The sequence below is a fragment of the Lycorma delicatula genome, chromosome 4, assembly GCF_047948215.1.
Source record: "Lycorma delicatula isolate Av1 chromosome 4, ASM4794821v1, whole genome shotgun sequence".
In the NCBI taxonomy this organism is placed as follows: Eukaryota; Metazoa; Arthropoda; class Insecta; order Hemiptera; family Fulgoridae; genus Lycorma; species Lycorma delicatula.
In genome coordinates, this window is record NC_134458.1 from 45,476,963 (window position 1) to 45,499,640 (window position 22,678).

Genomic DNA, 22,678 nt, shown 5'->3' on the forward strand with positions numbered 1-22,678 from the left:
CCTGCACATCTCCAGAATTATCAGTTTTTGGGCTTTTGGAATTATGACTTTAGGATCCAGGCCAACCTTTTCTATGTATTTCTTTTAATTTTTGTTAATTAATCCATTTACTGTTATCACAATGGGAATAACTTCTATTGAGTTCAGTCTGTAAATTTCTTTATATTCTATTGCCAGAGGGCTGTATTTGATTATTTTATCTGTTTCAGCTTTATTAATATTGTGATCTGATGGGTGAGTGACATCAATGAGAAGAGCAGTTTTTTCTCTAATGTTGTGTAGAACCATGTCTGGCCTATTTGCAGCAACAAATTTGTCAGTGTGTATGGGGAGATCACAATACAGTCTATAATGCTCATTTTCCAATGTAAGTTTGGCCTTATGTTCATAATAAGGACAATGCTCCCTGTCATCTACAAGTCCTAATTTTAATGGCAATGCCTGATGAACAATGCTTACTGTAAGATTGTGGCAATGCAGATATTCCGTGTTAGCCAAGTTGGAGCACCCACTTATCAATTGATCAATTGTTTCTGATGGTTGATGGCATATTCTGCACTCATCACTGATGTCCTAATTTTCTATGAACTTTTTGTAACTGTTTGTCGCAATGACCTGGTCTTGGATGGCATGGCTAAACCCTTCAGTTTCTCCAAATAGAGACCCATCCTTTACCCAACGTGTAGATGCTTCCTTATCAGCATTTTTGAGAGAATGGGGAAATCTACTGTGGAGTGCCTTAGATTTCCATGCTTGGATCCTATCACTGGTTGTAATGATATTGGAGTAGAAATTGTCATCATTCAGTTTTAGAGGGGAGTAGCAATGACAATGTTTCAGACCTGGAGAGAAAATATCTCTTCATTGATGCAATCTGCCTGTTACAAAGCGACTTCAGATCGAGGAGGCCTCTACCATCTTCTTTACGAGAGATATACAAACATTCTACTGCGGATTTAGGGTGATGCATCCTGTATTTTGTTAATGTTGTGCGTACCAAGATGTTCAAGTTTTCAAGATCTGTCTGGGACCAATGAACGACTCCAAATGAGTATGTGAGAACTGGCACACACCAAGAGTTAATGGCTTTGATTTTGTTTTTTGCGTTGAGTTCTGTCTCCAAGATTTTGCAGAGTCTTTCTCTGAATACTTTCTCTAACTGCTGTTTGCTTAATTTATTGTTTATGATGAGGGTCTGTTTGAAACCAAGATATTTGTAAGTGTCCTCTGCATCTAGTGGCCATATTTCTCCATTTCCTGGCAAACTGTAGATTTTTGGAACATCCTCAATTTCTCCCTTTATAACCTTCAGAGTGGCACATTTCTTGACAGCAACGTGCATCTGGATGTCATTGCTAAATATGGCTGTAATATTCAGCAAACTTGTTAGCTCTATATCATTGCTAGCATAAAATTTGAGATTGTCCATGTACATTAGGTGGTTGATAGTGTATACACTTTTCCCTTTGTCAGTCATTTTGAAACCACATCTTGATTGGTGCAACATACTTGGGAGATTGTTCACAGCTAAGCAGAACCACAGGGGGCTCAAAGTATCGCCCTGAAAAATACAGCACTATTGGGATTGGTTTTGACTTATTTCCTTCTCCAAGAAGTACCAATTCATGAACTCATTAGCTTCTTAAGGAGATCAATAATACTTCGATGAATGCTGTATTTTTAAAAAAATATGTAACAGACAACTATGAGGTACTGAGTCATAGGCCTTCTGATAATCTATTCATGCAACTGACAGATTTCTTTTCCTTCTATTTGCCCCCCTCCCACCATTATCGCATCTATGATCAACTGCTCCTTGCAACCTTTAGCGTTCTTCCGGCAACCCTTTTGTTCCTCAGCAAGAATGTTTTCAGATGTTACATAAGTAGTGATCTTACGAGCCAATATTGAGGAAATAATTTTATACACTGTATTCAAACATGTAATTGACCTGTAGTTTTTTGGATCCTGGGTTTCCTTAGTTTTTGGTTTCAGGTATGTGACATACATACCTATTGTTGTTATTATTATTATTACTCATTTTTAGTACTTTATATTATTTTTTCCATAAAGTTAATTGAATGTTATTATTTATTAAACATTTAACTATATATGATGTATATTTTTGTTTTTACATACTCTTACATATTATACATACTTTACTTTAATTAATTGATTTTTAAAATTTTTTATCATTATATTTGTCACATCTTATTTCATACATACTATTCAAAATATACTTCTCCTAGTTACTGACATGTTAATTTTATAATGCATTTACTAAGTATACATCTTTGTAATAAATGTTAGTATACTGTATTAAAACATTCAAATTATAACAATAAAATTGAAGTTGATCTGATGATTAAAAATGTATCAAGATTGGTGAGAATTCTGTTCTATTATTGTATTGTGTTTTCATTAATATTACTTACTGGAAAAAATACAATACATTTATATATATAATCATGTGTATGATATTTACCTACATTTTATTGATGAATCTGCTACCTTTGCTAAGGAGAGTAATAATTTGTTTTCTAAAAAATAACATCATTTGTTTCTCAACCAGACAACCAAAAAATTTTTTTTTGGCATAAGGAACATAATATTTTAATCCATAAGAAAGCCTAATTGTGCTCATTAATAGATTATCTTATGAACTAAAAGGTCCAACAATAAATTTTTTTTTAATGAATTTCCTTTTAAATAATAAACATTATTTTATCAGTTAAGTCATAAAAACTGTAAATCGTAGTATTTTAATATAATTATTGTTTTATTCTTATAAATATGTCCCATTTATTCTGAAATTACGGATAAGGAGTGCTTTGTGTTCAAATCATGATATTAATTAATAATTGTTACTGTAAGTGTTCAATAAATTTACTTACAATCTTCATATAACTTTATCTGCAATATCTCATATAATACTATTTAGTATTAGAATTAATTATTTGCTACTTCTCTTTATTATTGTTTTTGTATTTTGTTAACAGTGGTTTAATAACGGTTTACCTTGTTTCTTCCACCCAAAGGCAGAATTATTTTTGTTATTTGTGGAACAGAATACCCACCAGATCCTGATATAATCAGTAGAATATTTTTGATAACAGAAGGTTTTGGTGTGAATGAAATATCTATTTATGATAAATGTACAAGTATCTAGTTAATGTATTACAGTATACATAACAGAAAGAAGAGTAAATTTATCAAATATGATTAAAATGAGTAAATTGTAAAATATTTAAGAGTGCGAAACCACTATCTTAATTATAACATTTTCTTAAAGGAATAAAACAATGTTAGTGAAATAATAATACTGGCCTCGCATTTTACATCTCTTATGTTAAAAAATTCCATTTCTATTTTATTATGGAATATTTAGACAAAATCAACTATTAGTGAACTGTTATTTGTCAAGATTAGGAAATAAATTATAAAAACTGTAATTATGTATATTTTTATACATTATTACAGTTTTAAATTTTAGCTTCTACATTTAATAATATAATAAAATAACTGCTCTGAACTTGCTCCTGTGCAAGTTGGGTTATATTATCTCTCAGATAAACTTTTGTTTGGCTAATATCAATATCATTATAATTAGTCGACGCTGCATGCTACTGGAAAGGAAAGGTACCAGTTGTAACCTTATAACATCATACATTATTTTAGTTATCTAGGCTTTTCATAGCAGTTGATTGTAGCAATGCTGAAGGTCGAACTAGCCTTTAATAATTTATATGTACATCTATATATATATATATATATGTATGTATGTATGATGTATGTATATATACATATTTTTATTACGCTTATTTTTTTACATATAATTAATTACCTTACAGCTACTATCTGTCCCAGGGTAAGAGTAATTCCTCGAACTTGTGCTATGAAAATTGCTGCTACAGCTTCATATAGTGCAGTTCCATCCATATTTATTGTTGCCCCAATTGGCATAACAAATCGAGCAACTCTGCTGTCTACATCATTATAATCTTCTAGACAAGCCATAGACACTGGTAATGATGCTGAGCTATAACAATATCATACAAATATAACTTTGCAATAACCAAAATTTATCAGAAAATAAAATACATTCATTTAACACTTAAATTCTAACTTTTTTAAAAAATCAGAATGAGTAAAAAAATTACAGAAAACAGTGTAGTATAGATGCAAAGCTTCTATATAAGTTGCGTAAACAGCACTTAAAATTTGTAAATATTCATATAACCTAAAAAAAAATACAGTGATCATAACTGTTCAGTGCATTTTTGATATTAATTAATAAAAAAAATAACAAAGCAATGCAGTTACATGCATGTTTTATTGTTGAACAGGGCATTTCAAACAGTTTTGTTTACAATACTTATTAACTTCAAAAAAGTTCCATATAAGTACCTTTTTTGTGGCGCACATAATGTCTAGACAATATTCAATTTCATGCCCCACATTATGAAATATATCTGGAGTTATTCCATTAATTTCACCTTTAATTCTTCTTTTTAGTTCATTGTTGTTGACAACTTTCTTGCGTACACCCTGTCTTTAAGAAACCCCAAAAAAAAGAAATCAAGCACCATAATGTCAGGGGATCATCGAGGTGGCAAAGGAATTGGTACACCACAGTCAGTCCTATTTTGAGGAAATTGTCCATGTCCCTAACATGTCCCCTGGGACATGTTTAGTCCCTAACATGTAAACCCCAGTATGGTGGTGTGCCATCTTGTTGGAAGTAAATGTTGGGTTGCTGATGTGCAATTTGTGGTACTACATTCTTCTGTAACACGTCTAGATAACTAGTACTAGTAACTGTTGGCTTGGAAAAGAAGAATGATCCAATCACTTCATAAGTAGTCAATGCACACCAAATGTTAATTTTTGAGCTATCATGTTGTATTCGTCGAACAACATGAGGGTTCTTACTACCACAAAACTGCAATTATGCCAGTAAACATGTCCAGAAACACAGAAGGTAGCTTCATCAGAGAAGATTACTTTTTCTAAAAATGCATTATCTTTCTTCATTTTATCAAGAACTAGCTGACTTGGCAATGCTTCACTATTGCTAGATTTGAGTAAATATATAGATTAAATTAACACAATTGAAAGTTTGATAAAATATTAAAAAACTGATCATTACGGGACTTCACAAAATTTAACCTTCACTTTTAGCCTTTTTCTCTTTTTCTGTTCCCTATTTATTTTCCAACTCCCCCTTTCCCTTTCACCATTTTCCTCTCCTTTCCGTTTCCTTTTTTCCTTTTTCAATTTTCCCTTTCTCCTCTTTCCCCTTGCGTGTCCCCGTTACCTTTTTCCTATTTTCCCGCGTGTCAATCGGTCCAGTAGTTTTTTAGTTTACAGCGGACACACATACGAACATTCCCTTTTATATATATATATAGAAGAAGAAGGTCTGTTTGTATGTATATTTGTTTGTTTGTTTCATAAATTTCTCGACACAGATGGCCACCTAGCGGGTATAGTTTTTGCAAAAATTTTCCTTTTCACGTAACTATATATATTCTGAATATGAGCCAAATAAATGCAATTTTTTCAAACATCCCGACATCTAGCGCCATCTAGCGGGTCTATTTTTTGAAGAGGTATTTTTTTCCATGTAAGTAACACATATTCTGAATATGAGCCAAATCGAATTATAAATACAATTTTTCGAAATATCTCGACCCCAGCGCCAGCTAACGGATCCAAACTAATTCAGAAACCTATGCGGGCGTACGCACAACACGCTAAAGTTTCATCGCAATCGGATGAAAGGTATAGGAACGCATACGGGACAAACAAACAAATATTCATTTATATATATATACTTACGGACCTGGCAATGCTTTGCTATAGCTAAATTTGAATATATATAGCGCGTAAATCGGTCCAGTAATTTTTTAGTCTATAACGGAGACACATACGAACATTGCCTTTTGTATATATTTATATAGAAGTATAAACTCTGTTTATAGATTTGTTTATTTCGTAATTATCTCGACACCGGCGCCACCTAGTGAGTATAGTTTTTTGCAAAAATTTTTCTTTTCACATAAATAATATATATTCTGAATATAAGTCAAATCAGTTCATAAATACAATTTTTTGAAATATCTCGACCCCAGGCGTCACCTAGTGGGTCCAAACTAATTCAGAAACCTTCGCGGGCGTGCGCACAATTCAGCAAAGTTTCATCACAATCGGATGAATGGTATAGGAACACATACGGGACAAACAGACAAATGTTTGTTTGCATTCATTAATATATATATATATATATATATATATATATATATATATATATATAAAATGTCCATGGCAAAATTGTAACTGCATTGTTTATTGTTATTTTCAATTGTATGCACCGACTGAATTTTGTATATATGACTTTTAGGCGGTTATGTAGAACCTTAATGATTTTCGATTGTGGTATTCCAGTTTTAACTTTGCATGATTTACCCAGGCTTCTCTTACTTGATCGACAACTTCTTCAGAGACTGGAGGTCTGCCAGCACCTTTTTTGAGTACTGCACTTTGTATTCTTAAACTGCTGATATAAATGTTTAATCATGGCCAATGTTTAGGATCATGGCCATGATCCAATGTTGGTAGATATTTTAAACAAAAATGTCTACCAACAGTAATAACAGATCCAATTTCATGAAATCATAGTACACACATTGCTTTCTTCTGCACGGTAGCGCTCAACTGATGATCCCCTATCATTGCATTGCACTGGCGTGTTTATTCAAGGTCATGAGTATTTCTAATATGTACAATGATATTTGAAAAAATCAACACATGCTACATTGCTTTATCAATTTTTTAATAACCACTAAAATGCGCTGAATAATATAATTTACTCTGAAATTTTATATTTTAATGATTTTGTAAATTTATAATTTAAAATTGTAAAGATTAGTTAATATCAGCATAATTTTGTAATAATTTAGAAAGAGAAAAGAAAAAATGAATCTCAACATCCTCACAACCTCACTGAAAATCAGTGACAAGTGAATTCAGTGAAGGCTTTTCTGTATTTCCTATAAGAGGTGTGTGAATAAAATCACCTTTATAAAGATAGGTTATTTCTTGAGGAGAACATAGCTGCCAGTTTTCAATTTTCCTACTCTTTTTAATATCTGCATCCAATTTTAATGTGTATGTAACCACTCAGGAATAATTTATCTAAACAAGTCCATTTCTTTTGTTAGATTCCAAATTAGAAATAACTATGCCAAACCTTTATATCAGCTTTATATATTAATGAGAAATTATTTACAGATGAGTCAAAAAGGGCTTCATTTTTTATATAAATGTAGATAAGTAAATATCATGTTACACCCTCTCCTACACACACACACTCACACAACATAATCAACCTTACAATTTATATATTTCCTAATCAAAACTGGACACATATACAAACATATTAGATACAAAATGAAAATTTAACCCACAGAACATAAGCTATGGCTTTAAAAACTTGAAACATATTCCATATTCATTTTGGCAAAAGGATTTTTGACTTATTCGCTCAGTGTACAGTTCAACAATAAAAATTTGAGGAACAAAAAGAAATGAAGATCTTTAACATCTTATGTAGGAAACATATTTTTGAATTTTGAACCAGGTGTTACCTCCTGGTTTTATTGTAGATAAACTGTAAACAGAGGAATAACAGTTAATTCATTTAGCTGTCATGCATTATTACAACTTGAGTTTTAGTAGTCATTTTATAGAAAACTGATGGATTTGAGAATCGTCAAGTTATAAATCGAGTAAGTTATATATCCATGAAAATATGCAAGAAGCTACAAGTAATCATTATTATTGATTTTTGTAATAATAAATTAGAAATTTAAGAGTATAAAGTAAATTATGTTGGTATTTAGTTTGATATTTAGTATGTATTTTCCTTAATGTTTTACCAAAAACTGGACCACAAACACTGAGTTTTTATGGTCGTGAATAACGGAAGATATTCAAAATAAATCTAGACAGGAAATTCAACCTTTACAGTAATCTTATCAATTTTTTTTTTAATAAATTTTATTTTAAAAAGTGACAAATATCATCTGATTTTGTGTGTATTAGCAAAAGCATAATGCAAAAATATTTAAATCAACTTTAAAACCTTCAGTATGAATTTTTCTTAACATTGATTAACATTTTAAGTCAAAAGTCAACTTTCAACTTAAAGTGTTATTGATGTTTAAGTGCATATTTTAAGGAAAGTATTATTGGTAAGGTAGTAATAATCTTTCTGAAAAGAAGTTAATTAATGTTACTTTATTGGGATAAAAGAAAAGTAATGCAACAATTTCTATGGCAAACAACTTTTTTTATTTAAAATTAGGAGGTACCAATTTTAAGGTGGATTTTTGCAAAACTGTCATGATGAATTTTAACAAAAATCTCATAGGAAAAAATACTGGAAATATTTTTTTGAAATTTAACTAAAAGTATTTTTCTGAATATAATAAAAAGTTAAAATTAATATTTTGATTTGATTTGATCCAACGCAATTATTTCTAGAAACTATACGAAGTTCTAATATACTACAAAATAATAGTATTTCTTTTCAAATTGTTAAAAAATATACAGAATGAAATGTTATTAGTAAAAGTGGCTAACTTAATCTCTTCCAAATGGTTACATAATTACTTTTATAATATTGTGTACTTAAAGAAACTAATAACAATCCAATTATTCAAGTCATTATGCACATGCTTCTTGTATGGTCTTCAAACAAATGAATTTACAGAGATCTGAATGGTTAATCTACTTAGTTTTTTTTATTTTTAAACCGTTAAAATTTTAGCAATTTAATTAGAAAAATATATTAATTATTCTGCAACATAAAATTAAAAACAAACAAGTGAAAATTAACACAAGTAAATATTTTATAGTGTTTCATTTTAATCGCCCCAGGCAATTTTCTCGTAAACTACGCACAATACAAAAAAATAACTTAACAAAAATTACTCAGATTGGAGGGGGACACCTCATGGTGACCTTGGATTTGATCTTGACAACAGTCAAGCCTTGAAATAATTATTTCAAGGTTAACACGATTTTTTCAAATACAGAAACCTATTTTTGACGCTACCAATGAAAAGAGCAGAAAATCTCGCATTGAAATATGTGGTCACACATATAACCTTCGAACCTTTTCGAAGCTCATACGGCTAATCATCAGAGATAGTGTTATATGGGTGCTAGATGTTTTCGCCGATATTTACAGTCATTGGTTTCTAAGTTGTGAGAAGAGGATTGCTATCTGGTACTGTCTTGAATCAGCAAATTGTGTTAATTAGATACCGTATGTGATTAATTCCGAAACCATGAACTTCAGAAACTGAAACGTAATCATAAAACATCATGACTAAATTCAAGTATGACGACGTGACATTTTTTCGCTTTTTCCATTGGTGCTATCGAAAAAGGTAATTCCATTTGAAAAATCTCAATGACCTTGGGACTACATCCAAAGGTGACCTCAAGGTCACCATCGGATATCCCTCTCCCATCCACATACGAGGGACGATCAGAAAGTAAGTTACACTCCGTTTATGAAACAAACACATATTTATAAGACAATTTTTTTTTATTTAACAACTACATGTTTTTGTCTATTTTTCTACATAATCACTAAGTTTTTCTTAACACTTTTCATACCTTGTGACAAGTTTTTCAATTCCACTCTCATAAAAATTTCGTCCAATTTCCTTCAACCATTTAAGAACCGCTTCCTTATGTTCATCATTATTAGCGAAACGCTCCCCTCCAGGTCTCGCTTGAGAGGACCAAACAGGTGGTAGTCACAGGGTGCTAGGTCAGGGCTGTAAGGCGGATGAGACCAAACTTACCATTTGAATTTTTGCAGTAATCCCTTCGTCACAAGAGGCTGAGTGAGGATTAGCGTTGTCGTGAAGAAAAACGACCACATCGCTCCATCTTCCGGGTCTTCGATCTTTAATGGCTTACGAAATTTTTTTAAAGTCTCACAGTAAGATTTGGCAGTGATTGTTGCTCCTTGGGGCATAAATTCAGTGTAAACAACTCCTTCAGATTCGAAAAAGACTGTTAGTATAACCTGTCAAACATGTGGGGATGTTTTCACTTTTTTTGGCTGCGGCGAATTTTTATTTCTCTATTCATGTGATGCTCGTTTAGTCTCAGGAGTCTAATGAAGCACCCAGCTCTCATTCCCTATGATGATTTGTTTAAAAAATTGTGGACTAGTCCTGGAATAACGCTGAAGAAAAGAAAGATCAGACGCAGAAAGTTGATATTTGTGGTTGACAGTCAACAGATGTGGTGCCCATCGTGCACACATCTTACGGTAATCAAGCTGATCGTGAATAATCGCAAACACACTACCATAACTGATGTTAATTTCACTTGCAATATCTCTAATTTTAATGAGCCGGTTACTCAAGATCATTTCTTTCATGCGTTCCGTGTTACCCGTCGTGTTTGCAGTTGAAAGACGCCCAGCACACAGTTCGTCACTCACATTTTTTTCTTTCTTTTTCCTGTTTAGCCTCCGGTAACTACCGTTTAGATAATTCTTCAGAGGATGACTGAGGATGATATGTATGAGTGTAAATGAAGTGTAGTCTTGTACATTCTCAGTTCGACCATTCCTGAGATGTGTGGTTAATTGAAACCCAACCACCAAAGAACACCGGTATCCACGATCTAGTATTCAAATCCGTGTAAAAATAACTGGCTTTACTAGGACTTGAACGCTGTAACTCTCGACTTCCAAATCAGCTGATTTGGAAAGACGCGTTAACCACAAGACCAACCCGGTGGGTTAACGTCACTCACATTTGTTCTTCCGTTTCTGAACGTTTGGCACCATTTTGTGATCATCAGGCGTGACATTGCATTCTCACCGTATACCTCAACAATTTTGCGAAGAATTTCACAACAATTGTAATTTTTTGCCCACAAAAATCGGACTACTGAACTCACTTCTATGCTGGACGAAACCTGTAGAGAACACGCCATATAAAAAAGATACTACACACGTATTGAATGTCGTACAGAATTGCTGCTGGGGAAGCGTGAAGACAACAACGCAACCAGTGCTGCCACCACAAGACATTAATATATCTCTTTCAGTTCATGAACATTTTTAATCTACCTCTCGTAACTTCTGTAAAGTCATTTCTATGTTCTTTTCCATAGTTTGCAAGATAAATGGCCTGGAACGTAAATATTTCAAGAATATTGTCTGACCTTCAAAAACGTGTGACTCGTATAACACTATCTCTGTACAGCACTATCTCTGATGGTTAGCTAGCTGTATGACCTTCAAATATTCTAAGGTTATATGTGTGACCACTTATTCCAATATAAAATTTTCTGCTCTTTTCATTGATGGGGTCAAAAATAAGTCATTCGATTTGAAAAAAATCGTGTTAATCTTAAAATAACAGCCAAGATCAAATACTAGGTCACCATGAGGTGGTCTCCGATCTGAGAGACTTGTTTCTGTCACTTTTTTTTATTGTACATAGTTTACAAGAAAATTGCCTGGGGCAACTAAAATGAAATGCCCTGATATATATATATATATAAAAAATGTAACACATAGGACATATTATCTGCTAACATATATATATCTTAATGGTTATTTATCATTAAGTAATTAAATTTCACTCAAGGTAATTATTATGATTTTTTAAAGATAACAAGAAAAATATTCTAAAAACCTTTTTTTAGTGTGTATTTATGCTAATTTATGATATTTTATGCAGGTAAAATAGACAGATAGATTTATGTAAAGACAGATTTACTTGAAGTACCAACTACAAATTAAAAAAAATATGAGTATATACTTCCTGTTTAGGAAATGGATATTGTTATTACATAATGATTTAAATCATTTAGGCTTTAAATCATATGAACAACAAAATTTTAAAAATTGTTGTGTATGTTCATTTTACTAATTAGAAATATTTCAAGGTGTGAAGTTTTTAATAGGAAATTTCATTTATTTGTTATAATCATTGTATATATATTTTCTAGCTCTCTTTTATAATTGAAACATGAATTTCTTTGTTCACAAAATTAAAAAAAAGCTTTTTCTTTCATGCTCTTATATAATTTGACGTTATTAAGCACAATGTAAATACTGTATATGCATTGTTAATATTAAGATAAACCTTTAATAAAAGTATTAAAATTGTGGTTAAATTAAGCTCTTTTTAGATTTTAATTGTTTTGTGGAAAAATAAATTACAGGATAAATAAAAATAATTAAGATAGCACTTAATTCTTGGAAGTATAAGCATTTATGTATAAAATATAACATTGTATAAGTATTTGATTATAAAAAATAGCTGAGCTAAAACAAAGTTTTTTACACTTAGCAAAAAATGTGGATCTAATTCTGAATAAGGGTGAATAAACTTAATATGTGGCTAGACACAAAGACATTAAAAGAAATTTAGATACTTATAATGATAACATAAAAAATGAAAAAAGCAGGTTACTGGAGGTCCATACATTAATTGAATGCAAATTGCATTTTGTAGGGCTGAAGTTAATGGAGGAATTACCAAGTGAAATGGGTACCTGTGATAGAAATTTTTTTTATGAAAAGGCTAAAACAGCTTTTTATTGAGAAATTTTTTATCTTCCTGAATAATTCCTTCCATTTGACAGTAATAAGTTATGTAGTCATATATTTAGGAAATTAGAGGATTAATTTAAGTTTAACTTTTGAACAATTTGCTCATTACTAAGTTATCAGGTATGATACAAACAAGACTTATGTATAGATGATATGGGCAATTTGTGTACTATCAAATTCTCAAATTTATAGTAGCAGTTCTTACCTTGAAGCAGTACCAAATGCAGTTATAACTGCCTGACTCATATTTAGTATGAACCGAAATGGTAATCTGTGGGTGGCTACTACAAACATTATAGGTAGTACAATAAAACCATGAATAAACAATCCTATCATTACCGTCATAAAATATAAACCAAGCTGGCCTACCAATATACCAAAACTTTCCATTTCTAATATTTTTGAAGAGACCAGAAACATCACACCAACTGGAGAAAACCTGAAACATCATAAGTAGTTATGAATCACATCTAAAATAATAACATAAGTAAATCTATAACTACAAGAATACATGTTTTTTGTCATCTGTCATTTATCTACTAAGTCAATAAAGAATTATATAAAAAAAATTAATAAATAATATCAAAAAGATTAATGTTTCAGCTTATTATTTACTTATTTCAATGTTTTAACTTTATATAACATGTCTTTTATTAATACACCTATAATCTAAAATTTATCTTTAAAATCTATTATCACCAACCTTATAACTATTATCACTTATTAATATTACTTAGTGGCTACAATTCAACTATTACCAATGGAAATTGCTTTCCTGATATTAACTGCAGCCTGGGCTCAGGAAAGAATCATGTTAGGAATTCCATGTCACTACCTAACTATGGAAAATATTAAAAAGTATAAAAAAACTATACTGAAAACAATAAAGTCTTTATTTACAAAGAATAAACATATTTCATTAAAATTTACAATCCAATAAATGCCCATATAAACTTACTGACTGATTGAAACAATGAGAGAAGACATATGGATGAATACTCTATCTATATTACCCTTCTATAAGGTTTAAAAATGTTTTTTAAAGCAGATTTAATCTAACCCAATCTGTAAATAAGCTTAGAAAATTACATAATAACAAAATAAATTTTTGATAAAATTAGTTAATTATTACTAATTACTGTGTTTTTCTTATGATTTCAAGATTGTTAAAAAATTCTATTTAGGAATGACAAAAAACATTTCAGCAAGATTTATGTATGTTAATGTTACTGAAGTTTTTTTTTATTATTTAAAAGTGAAAATAAATATTTCATGAAATAATATCAGGAAATCTATTTCTAATAATAAATTTAACAAAAGTGGTGAATATAAATTAATAAGAGAGAATAATTGTAAAAAAAATTACACAGGAATGACAGATAGAAATTAAAAAAAAATAATCATTCAGGAATACTTACAAGCAAATAAATACCAAAATAAAACCTATTTATAGTGATCACATTAAGGAAAATATACGTACATTTTCAAATATTGAAATAATGTTGAAATTAGAAATCAATAATAACAAATTTAAATCCCTTACTCTTGAAAAAGATATAAAAAAAAGACATAATAAAGACAATAATGAAAATACAATTAATGAACAAGAGAAATTCAAAAACATTGATTGGCTTGAACGAATAATACATTTATCTTCATTTAATTTAAAATCATTTAAATATTTGTATTTACATTTAAATATGGTTTAAAAAATTAGTTTAATTGTCTACCAATAGATTTTTAATATACCAATAGATCATGGTGTCTAAGGTGGGAGGTGGTTATTGACCTATATCTGTGATTGATTCTATTGGAAAGGTCTTTGAGGCTCTCCTGACTAGGAGACTTGGCCTGGAATTGGAGCAGCTTGGTGGACTGTCCAAGAGACAATATGGTTTCAGGAAGGGGCAGTCCACTATGGAAGCAATAGGTAGAGTTTTGGAGATTGCTAAAGTGGCTGCATCAGGATTAGACACATTCGGGAGATATCGGTGTAGATTATGGTAGATATTGAAAATGCTTTCAATACTATTGGTTGAATTCTATTTTGGACTCACTGGTGGATAGGAAGATTTCTCCCTACCCGATCAGAATGATTCAAGAGTACTTGACAGGTAGGGAGATGCTGATCACCTGCAAAGAGGATGAGGAGGTGCTCATGAACATGGAGAAAGGGATGCCCCAGGGGTCAATTCTCCCAGGTGTCTGATGTGTGGCATGGAGGGACACTGAACTGCTGCTACTGTATGTCCTAGAAGGGACAGCAAGAAGACTGATGTTGCGAGCCGGGGGAGGACTGGCCGTACTGCAGCCCGTAGATGAGGATACTACAAGTTAATCTCAATCATTCGGCATTGGCCCATGATCTGATGGGCAGGTATGTTACAGAGATGAACGCGGACATCGCGCTCATTTCTGAGCCTTATGCTTCTCGCACACGCACCGGATGGGAGGTGTCGGAAGACGGGAGAACATCCATGTGGTCGTGCATGCGTACACCCCTGTGTGACGTTCATCGGAGAAGGGGTTTTGTGAGAGCGAGGGTTAGTGGAATCTAAGCGTGCCTGTCTTCCACGAAAATACAAAAGGAAGGGGCATCCTCCGACTTATTGGTGGTCCCCTGAGATTACTAAATCAAGACGGGAGTGCCTTGCGGTTAGAAGGATGATGACTAGGGCGCATCTCCACTCCCTGAGACTAATATATACGGACCCGTACAGGGAATGTAAGAGGAAGCTCTCCAGGCAGATTCAGGATGCGAAGAAAAATTGTTGGAAGCAATTGATCGCCGAAGTGGATGCGAACCCGTTGGGGCGGCCATAAGACATACCTGTGAAGAGAGCAGTAGGACCACGAGCCCCAATTACACGGGAAGAGCAGGAGGTAAGAAACATTATAGAGGGCCTCTTTTCCCATGGGGAAGAATTGGTGGACAATAACAATAATAACAGCTGTGAAGTGGAGCTCCCGCTCCTCTTCACCCAAGAAGAGCTTGGCGCTGCAGCATCGAAAATACCGCCGGGCAAGGCACCGAGTCCGGATTTGCTGTCAGGTGTGGTGATTAGGCTGGTGATAAGGACTGATCCGGCGACGATATTGGAGGTTTTAAAAACCTGTTTGGTAGAGGGCATTTTCCCGGCTAGATGGGACGTCAGTGACTGGTACTGGTCCCCAAACATCGGAGGGATCCAGCTCTTCCATGCTCCGGCCGTTGGTGATGATAGACGTCTTAGACAAGGTGCTAGAGCGCATTTTACAACAGAATAACAGGAGCAGTGGAGGAGGAGGGCCGGTGTCAATATAAATTCCCTGTCAATATGAATTTCGCAAAGGTAGGTCTGTCTTGGATGCCGTGGCCGATGTTTGCGAGGCGGTGAGGAGGGTGGTAAGTGTCCTGGAAGAAGGATATGCGTCCTAGTAACGCTAGACGTTAAGAACACATTTAATTGCACAACCTATGCTGCTATAATTGACTCATTGGAGAGATAAAGAGTTCCGCGGTATTTACGGGAGATGGTGCGCTCGTATTTTGTTGGGCGCAGATTGGAGTGCCATGTACAGGATAGATTGGTGGAAGGGACAGGGTGGTTCCCCAGGGATCGGTCCTTCGACCGACCCTTTGGAACCTTGCCTATGACGATGTATTTCGGGTGGTTCTACCGCCACAGGTTAAAATAATGGGCTATGCTGAAGACTTGGCCCTGGTCGTCCAAGCGGGAACACGACGTGAGGCCATGGAAAAGATTGCCAACTCCTACGGCGATAAGGGAATGGATGGCTGGAGGAGGGTTGACGCTGGCCCCAGAAAAGACAGAGGCGGTGGTGATCTCCGCCGCCAAACGAAAGCGGACGATCACGCTTGTGATAGAAGGTAGAAGGATTGCCTCCAAGCCGGCAATCAAATACCTTGGAGTCTGGAGAGACTCCAGGTTCAGATTCGGTGTACACACTATAGAAGCTTGGACTGAGAAGATGATAAGATTGATCGCCTGCCTACTTCCAAACACTGGCTGGCCGACCAGCAGCGGAGGAAGCTACTGGCCGGGGTGGCGTACTCCACCCTGCTGTATGGTGTGGAGACGTTTCACAGGATGAAATTGGCATACCGAACAGTATCTAAAGAGGCTGCAGAGGTTTTAGTGGGTCACCTCCCAATTGACCTTACGATATCGTTGCGGAGGAGATTGAGGAAACAGGGGATTTTTCCACCTCTGGATAAAAACTGCTAGCAGGACATAGAAGAAGAACTAATCTTTTTCTAGACATAGAAGAAGAGCTAATGGATGACTGGCAGGGGCGATGGAACCGGTCCACGTAGGGATGATGGACGCACCGACTCATCGGAGACGTCAAGGTTTGGTACAGGAGATCGCATGGCTCGCTGGATTACAGTCTCACTCAGTTTCTGGCGGGCCATGGCGGATTTAGGGCATACCTGTTCCGATTCGGTCTAGACCACACCAACCTCTGTCCGGAGTGTGTAGAGAAGGAAAGCCCCCTGCACGCCTACTTCAGATGTCCACGTTTCAGGGAAGAGCGAAAGGAGTTATTAGATACCCTGGGCTATGGAAATATGTTTCAGGTGGAAGACACTCAGCGAATATTAATGATCGGAGGGGAAGAGTGGACTGCGGTGGATCGATATGCTAGGAAGGTGACAGACAAGCTCCATCTATGAGAGGAGTTCCGGCAGAGAAGAAGACATCGGGGGTGCCGGGCCGGACAGGTCAGTCGCTTTGTGCCTGTGGGGCTCCTGCAAGTGTGCGGAGGTCGCCTTGTTGCGTTAAGGTCATGGACACTCTGTTGCCAGTGCCTGAGCATGTTGTCATCATCACTGAAACAACGACTGATGGCTGTTATGGGTAAGTATGCGAGTTGAGTGTGTGTTTTGCTAGGCATGTGTGAGTTTGTGTGCGTGGCAAGTGCATGTGTGGTTGACGGGCGTCTCTTTCGAGAGTGCCTTTTGAGCTTGGTGTTTCTCTCCACTTGAGTTCATGTGATGTCTGTGTCTGTGTGTTGGCAGGGTCTGTACTCGTGTGTGTGGGCATGTGGTGTGTGTGTTTGAAGAGGTCTCATGTGCCTGTGGGAGTGTTTGTGCTTGGTTGGAACTTTGATTGATATCCTTTTGTGATGTACTGTGTTTTGTGATGCGCGTGATGATATGGCTTTGCTGTTTCCTTGTAGTGACTAATTGTGTGTGGGGGTGCTAACCCCCTTGAAGTAATGCACTACTAGCTGTTCCAGTGGAGAGGGTTGCCAGGGGTGGAGGTTTAGTCAGTAGTGTGCAGGTATACAAGGCACTTAATAACATCCTGCGGAACCTGTTAGCGAGCTCGACACTGCTTAGGCGCCCGTAAATGAGGTTCCTCCACCTCTAAAAAAAAGAAAAAAAGGGGCCAATTCTTGGAATGTGGCATATGACGGCTTCCTGGGTATTGAGGTTATGGCAGGGGTGCAGTTACTTGCCTATGTGAATGACCTCGCCATTGTGGTGACGAGAAGGAATGCTAGTGAAGTTAAGCTCCGGGCCAACCGAGCCTTGGTGGTGGTGGACTGGGTAAAGGCTAGAGGGCTCAAGGTTGCACCTCATAGTACTAAAATGATCCAGAGGACAGGAAGAAGGAGGATCCCGAGGATCTTTGTTGGATTGGAAGGAATGGAAGTGACCCCCTCGGAGAGAACGAGGTATCCTGGTGTCTGGATGGATCGTACAAGGGAGTTCAAGGTGCATTTTGATGAGATATGCAAGAAAGCGGAGAAGGTGTCATTGGTAGTCTCTAGGTTGATGAGGAACGTTGGTGGCCAGGAGAAGACTGATAACGTCCACACTGGTCTCAGTCATCTTATATGCAGCTCCAGGTATAGTTTCAAGATTTGAAGGTTAAGCATGATTGAACTAAGATACACAGCACTTATAAGACTAGCATTGCGTGTGGCCATGGCATACCGATCGGTGTTGCTTGAGGCTGTCCTTGTGTTATTCGGTATGGCTTCAATTTATATGCTGGCAGAGGAGCGAGCAGATGGATACCGGAGTATGAAGGTCTCCATGAAGGATGCCAGGAGCAGGATGTTTGATCAATGGCAGGAGAGGTGGGGCGTGGCCACCACTGGCAGGTGGACGCATCAGCTAATACTGTCTGTCAGGACCTGGCTTAACAGGATTCACGGGGAGGTGGATTTTTGGATGACCACTGGGTCATGCCTGTAAGCCACTGGGCTTACAGGGCATGGGTCGTTCAATGTCTAACTCCATGTTACAGGGAGGTGGGAGACACCGACATGTGTGTACTGTCATGAAAGAGATGATGTAGAAAACACATTTTTAATATGTCCAAGATGGGCTACAGAGTAGCTGTTTGATGGACTGGTTTCCTCAGAGGAGGTCATGAAATATATGTTGGCTTCGCGTGAAAAATGGAACATTTGTGTGGCACGGTTTAAAGATGTACTTTCTAGGAAGCTTGCAGAAGAGAAGAGGTAGTTGGGTGGTTTTCGGGCAGAGAGTCACAGTGGAAGGCCAGCCTTTGTGGGTGGGCAGTGGGGGTCCAACTGAACCGCCACTGCTGGGTGCCTCCAGGGGATTCTGGAAGCCGTTGCTTGACGTTGGCACTGATGTGCCCGTGGACATGCGCGATGATGATGCAACACCCTTTAGGTGGCTGTATCACCGCATTTTGTGTTGGGGAGGGTTTTTAGTGTTGGGGGTGTTTTTAGGGTCCCTCTCTCGGCAGGAAACCCTACACACCCAACAGTACAGGCTGCTGGGTGTCTAGTTGCAGATTTTCCCTCCTTTCATGAAAAAAAAAAAAAATATATATATATATATATATTAATAGTTGAAAAATAATTTATTTTACTGCAATGATTATTGTTATGTTGATTATAATAGTTAAATTACTTCTTAAAGAACTGAAATTATACATATGTATAAAATATCAGATTATGATAATGGTTTACATAAATAATCACTGTACTATACAACAGCTTAAAGGAAATATTCAAGCTGAAATTTGGGGAAAAAGCACTGAAACATAAGGAAAAGTCCATTCAGATTGTTCTCTAAAGAGTTCAAATTTATTATTATACTCAATTGTACAATTTACAACATATTATTTTAAAGCTGAGGTAAAAATTTCTGAAACAGTAAAATTTTTTGTCATTGTCAAAATCTGTCTGCTTTTTTAAAAGTTTTTCTGTATATTTCCTTTTTGCAAAAACAACTTATGAAGAGGCTTGTGGATCACTTTGTAAATTATGGTACTTTCATTTCTTTACTTTTCTGCTTCTTTTAACCTGTTAAGGTTTCTGTCTGAATGGCTTATAAATTAATTTTTTTCTCGTTAAATGAAATTGCATAGGTTTCAATAAACCTAGTTAAAACAATTTTTTTATAAAAGTAAGAAAATACAGAAATTTAGTTTTTACACACACACACACACACACACACACACACACACACACACACACACACACACACACACACACACACACACACACACACACACACATATATATATATATATATATATATATATATATATTTAAATTTGTTTACTAAGAACACATACGTATATAAATTAAATTATTGTCTTAACATACATTTTCATAGGAATTACCTACATGTTTCGCCACATAAATTTGTTCACCTTTAAACTCAATACTCAATACAGATATTAAAGAGTTAATGTGGAAAAAATTGTAACAAAAATTATATGATTTTACTGTAGAATATTTGTTTCTTAATATTATGAATTATTGAGGCTGAAAGACAGAAAAATGGAAATCATCTATTTACTTACTTTTAAGTACATACAAACAGACCAAAGAGATGTATAAATATTTTTACATAATAATAAATATAATACTTGTAATTATTACAAACCATATGACCCAGTTGGTGATAATCATCATGGCATCTCCAAGTGCCTTGAATATGTGAAGTAATGGAGCACCCTGTTTTCCCATTCGCCCAATTGCAATACCCATTGTAACAGCAAATACTACTAAGCCCAAGACATTTGATCCTTCTGTATATTCATGTGTTATTTCCCACTGCAGTAAGTTACCTTTAATTAAATAAATTATTATTATTAATTATATTACATTGCAGAAAAAAAGAAAAGAAATATCACAGTAAATAAGTTCAAAGAATTCTTGAAACATGCCCATTTAGTCTCTGGTGATTCTAAAATGTAATATATTTAAAATTAAAAAAATAAAAATTGATGAACTTATATGTTGGCATATTATTCATAATTTACAAAGGCTAATATATAATATATCAGGTAAAACAATTCAATTCTGAAAATAAAACAGTTCAGCTAGAGTGAAAAACAGTCCAGCTGAGATTGTATGATATTAAAGAATCAGTGCTGAACTCAACCAAACTGTTCTGTCCATGTAACGCCATCATTTGATCATTTAAAAAAAAATTCCATCAACGTCATAGCAAAGCTCCTTCTACTCACTTATTTTTTCTTTGTGTAATTTAGTATTTCATCCTACTGCCAAATTCAAGTGGGGTTAAGTGGTTGAAGAATAGGGATTGAGTAAGAAGGTGGCACATAGATTATTTTGCATGGACTACCAGTCAAGCAAAGCTCAGTGAGAAAAGAATTCAAAGAGAAATTAACACGGTTTTCCTTTGCTCTTTAATCTTGATTACTTTAAGCTTAAACACATGATACTATGTCCAGGAAAGTCCAGATATTTTATTATAGTTCATACAGTGATTATTACTGGCAGTATACATAATCATTATACAATTTAATTACAGGTAATATTAATAACAAGAGCAGACCCTGCTGAGGCATGTTCATAATATTTGATAAAAAATATTGCTGCTCTAAAAATAACAGGAAACTTATATTAGTTAAAAATATAACACTGGTTCTAGAAGTGTGGGTGGTACATGTTGAACGGAAAACTATTATTGAGGTACTTGCACAATATTTTAAAAGTAAATTTTTTTTTAATAAAATTTTTCTTGATTTCTTCCCTGAGATGGGTTTCTGTGTTTGCCACAGATAAAACCTAGATCATGAAACTTTCAGTCACTGTTATGTGAAGAATATACAAGTCTTTATAGTTGTGGTATTCTCAATACCTTTCACCTATTTCTAGAATTGTGTGGAGTGTAGAATTGTCAAACTTTATAAACCTTTCAGCCAGATATTCACTAGAGCTTAAGGACTTTAAAATATGGTCATCCAATCTACAGACTAAAAAAAATTTAAATTGGCTTAGTTAATAAAAGAATATCAAACTTACGGGTGTAGTTTTTTCCCGCCTTTGGTGGTACCAAAACTGTGCGATACTGTAACAACAGAAATGTAAATGTATCAATAAAAAATATATAAAATTATTTTAAAATAACCCAATCTTAAAACAAAAAAATGATATTTTCTGGTAAAAATTACTGCATACTAAATCCTACACTACATTTCTAATTTTATTCTATGCAATTTACATTCTTATACAAGTCTAATTAACCTGTCCTTTCATAATTCCATAAATATCTGTTGATTATTTTTTTACTGTTATCAAACAACTTTTCTAGGTTGTAAGTGGGTTAAGATTTTAAAATTAAAAAACATTTTAGTTAATTCTATGGATGGGTTTTCAGAACTTGGGTTCGGTGACCACAATGGTCTACAAAAAAAAGTCCTCTACTTTTCTTTTTACTATAAAAAAATTGAGGTTTTTTAATAAAGTTATTCTTTCTTTTAGTGAGGGAATCATTGTTTTTTTTAAATAAAACATTTAATTTTGACCTTTGTAAGAAAATTTGTTCTACAATACTAGATTTTGCCAATCATTACACCTCCCACTTTCCATGATGACTTCAGAAATAGTTTATAATTTACACTTAAAAGTAAAAAATGATAAATAAGATTATCATCATTTTTTTTCTCTGCATTTGGCAGATCCTCTTTAGTGACTACCCCATGATTCCCTGATCTGCAACTCCAAAAAATAATTTGATAAATTTAAATAGTAAAAAATATATACATC

General features: G+C 34.5%; 1 protein-coding gene across 1 annotated transcript in view; it reads right to left on the minus strand.

The window, feature by feature from the left end:
• LOC142323340 (excitatory amino acid transporter 1-like) overlaps nucleotides 1–22,678 on the minus strand; it is a 72,847-nt gene that overhangs the window by 8,306 nt on the left and 41,863 nt on the right. The window contains exons 6-9 of the mRNA XM_075362838.1: nucleotides 21,935–21,980; nucleotides 20,547–20,730; nucleotides 12,867–13,100; nucleotides 3,845–4,039 (exon numbers count right to left, since the gene is read on the minus strand). Of these exons, the coding sequence (XP_075218953.1) occupies nucleotides 3,845–4,039; nucleotides 12,867–13,100; nucleotides 20,547–20,730; nucleotides 21,935–21,980 (659 nt within the window). The remainder of the gene's footprint in view (nucleotides 1–3,844; nucleotides 4,040–12,866; nucleotides 13,101–20,546; nucleotides 20,731–21,934; nucleotides 21,981–22,678) is intronic.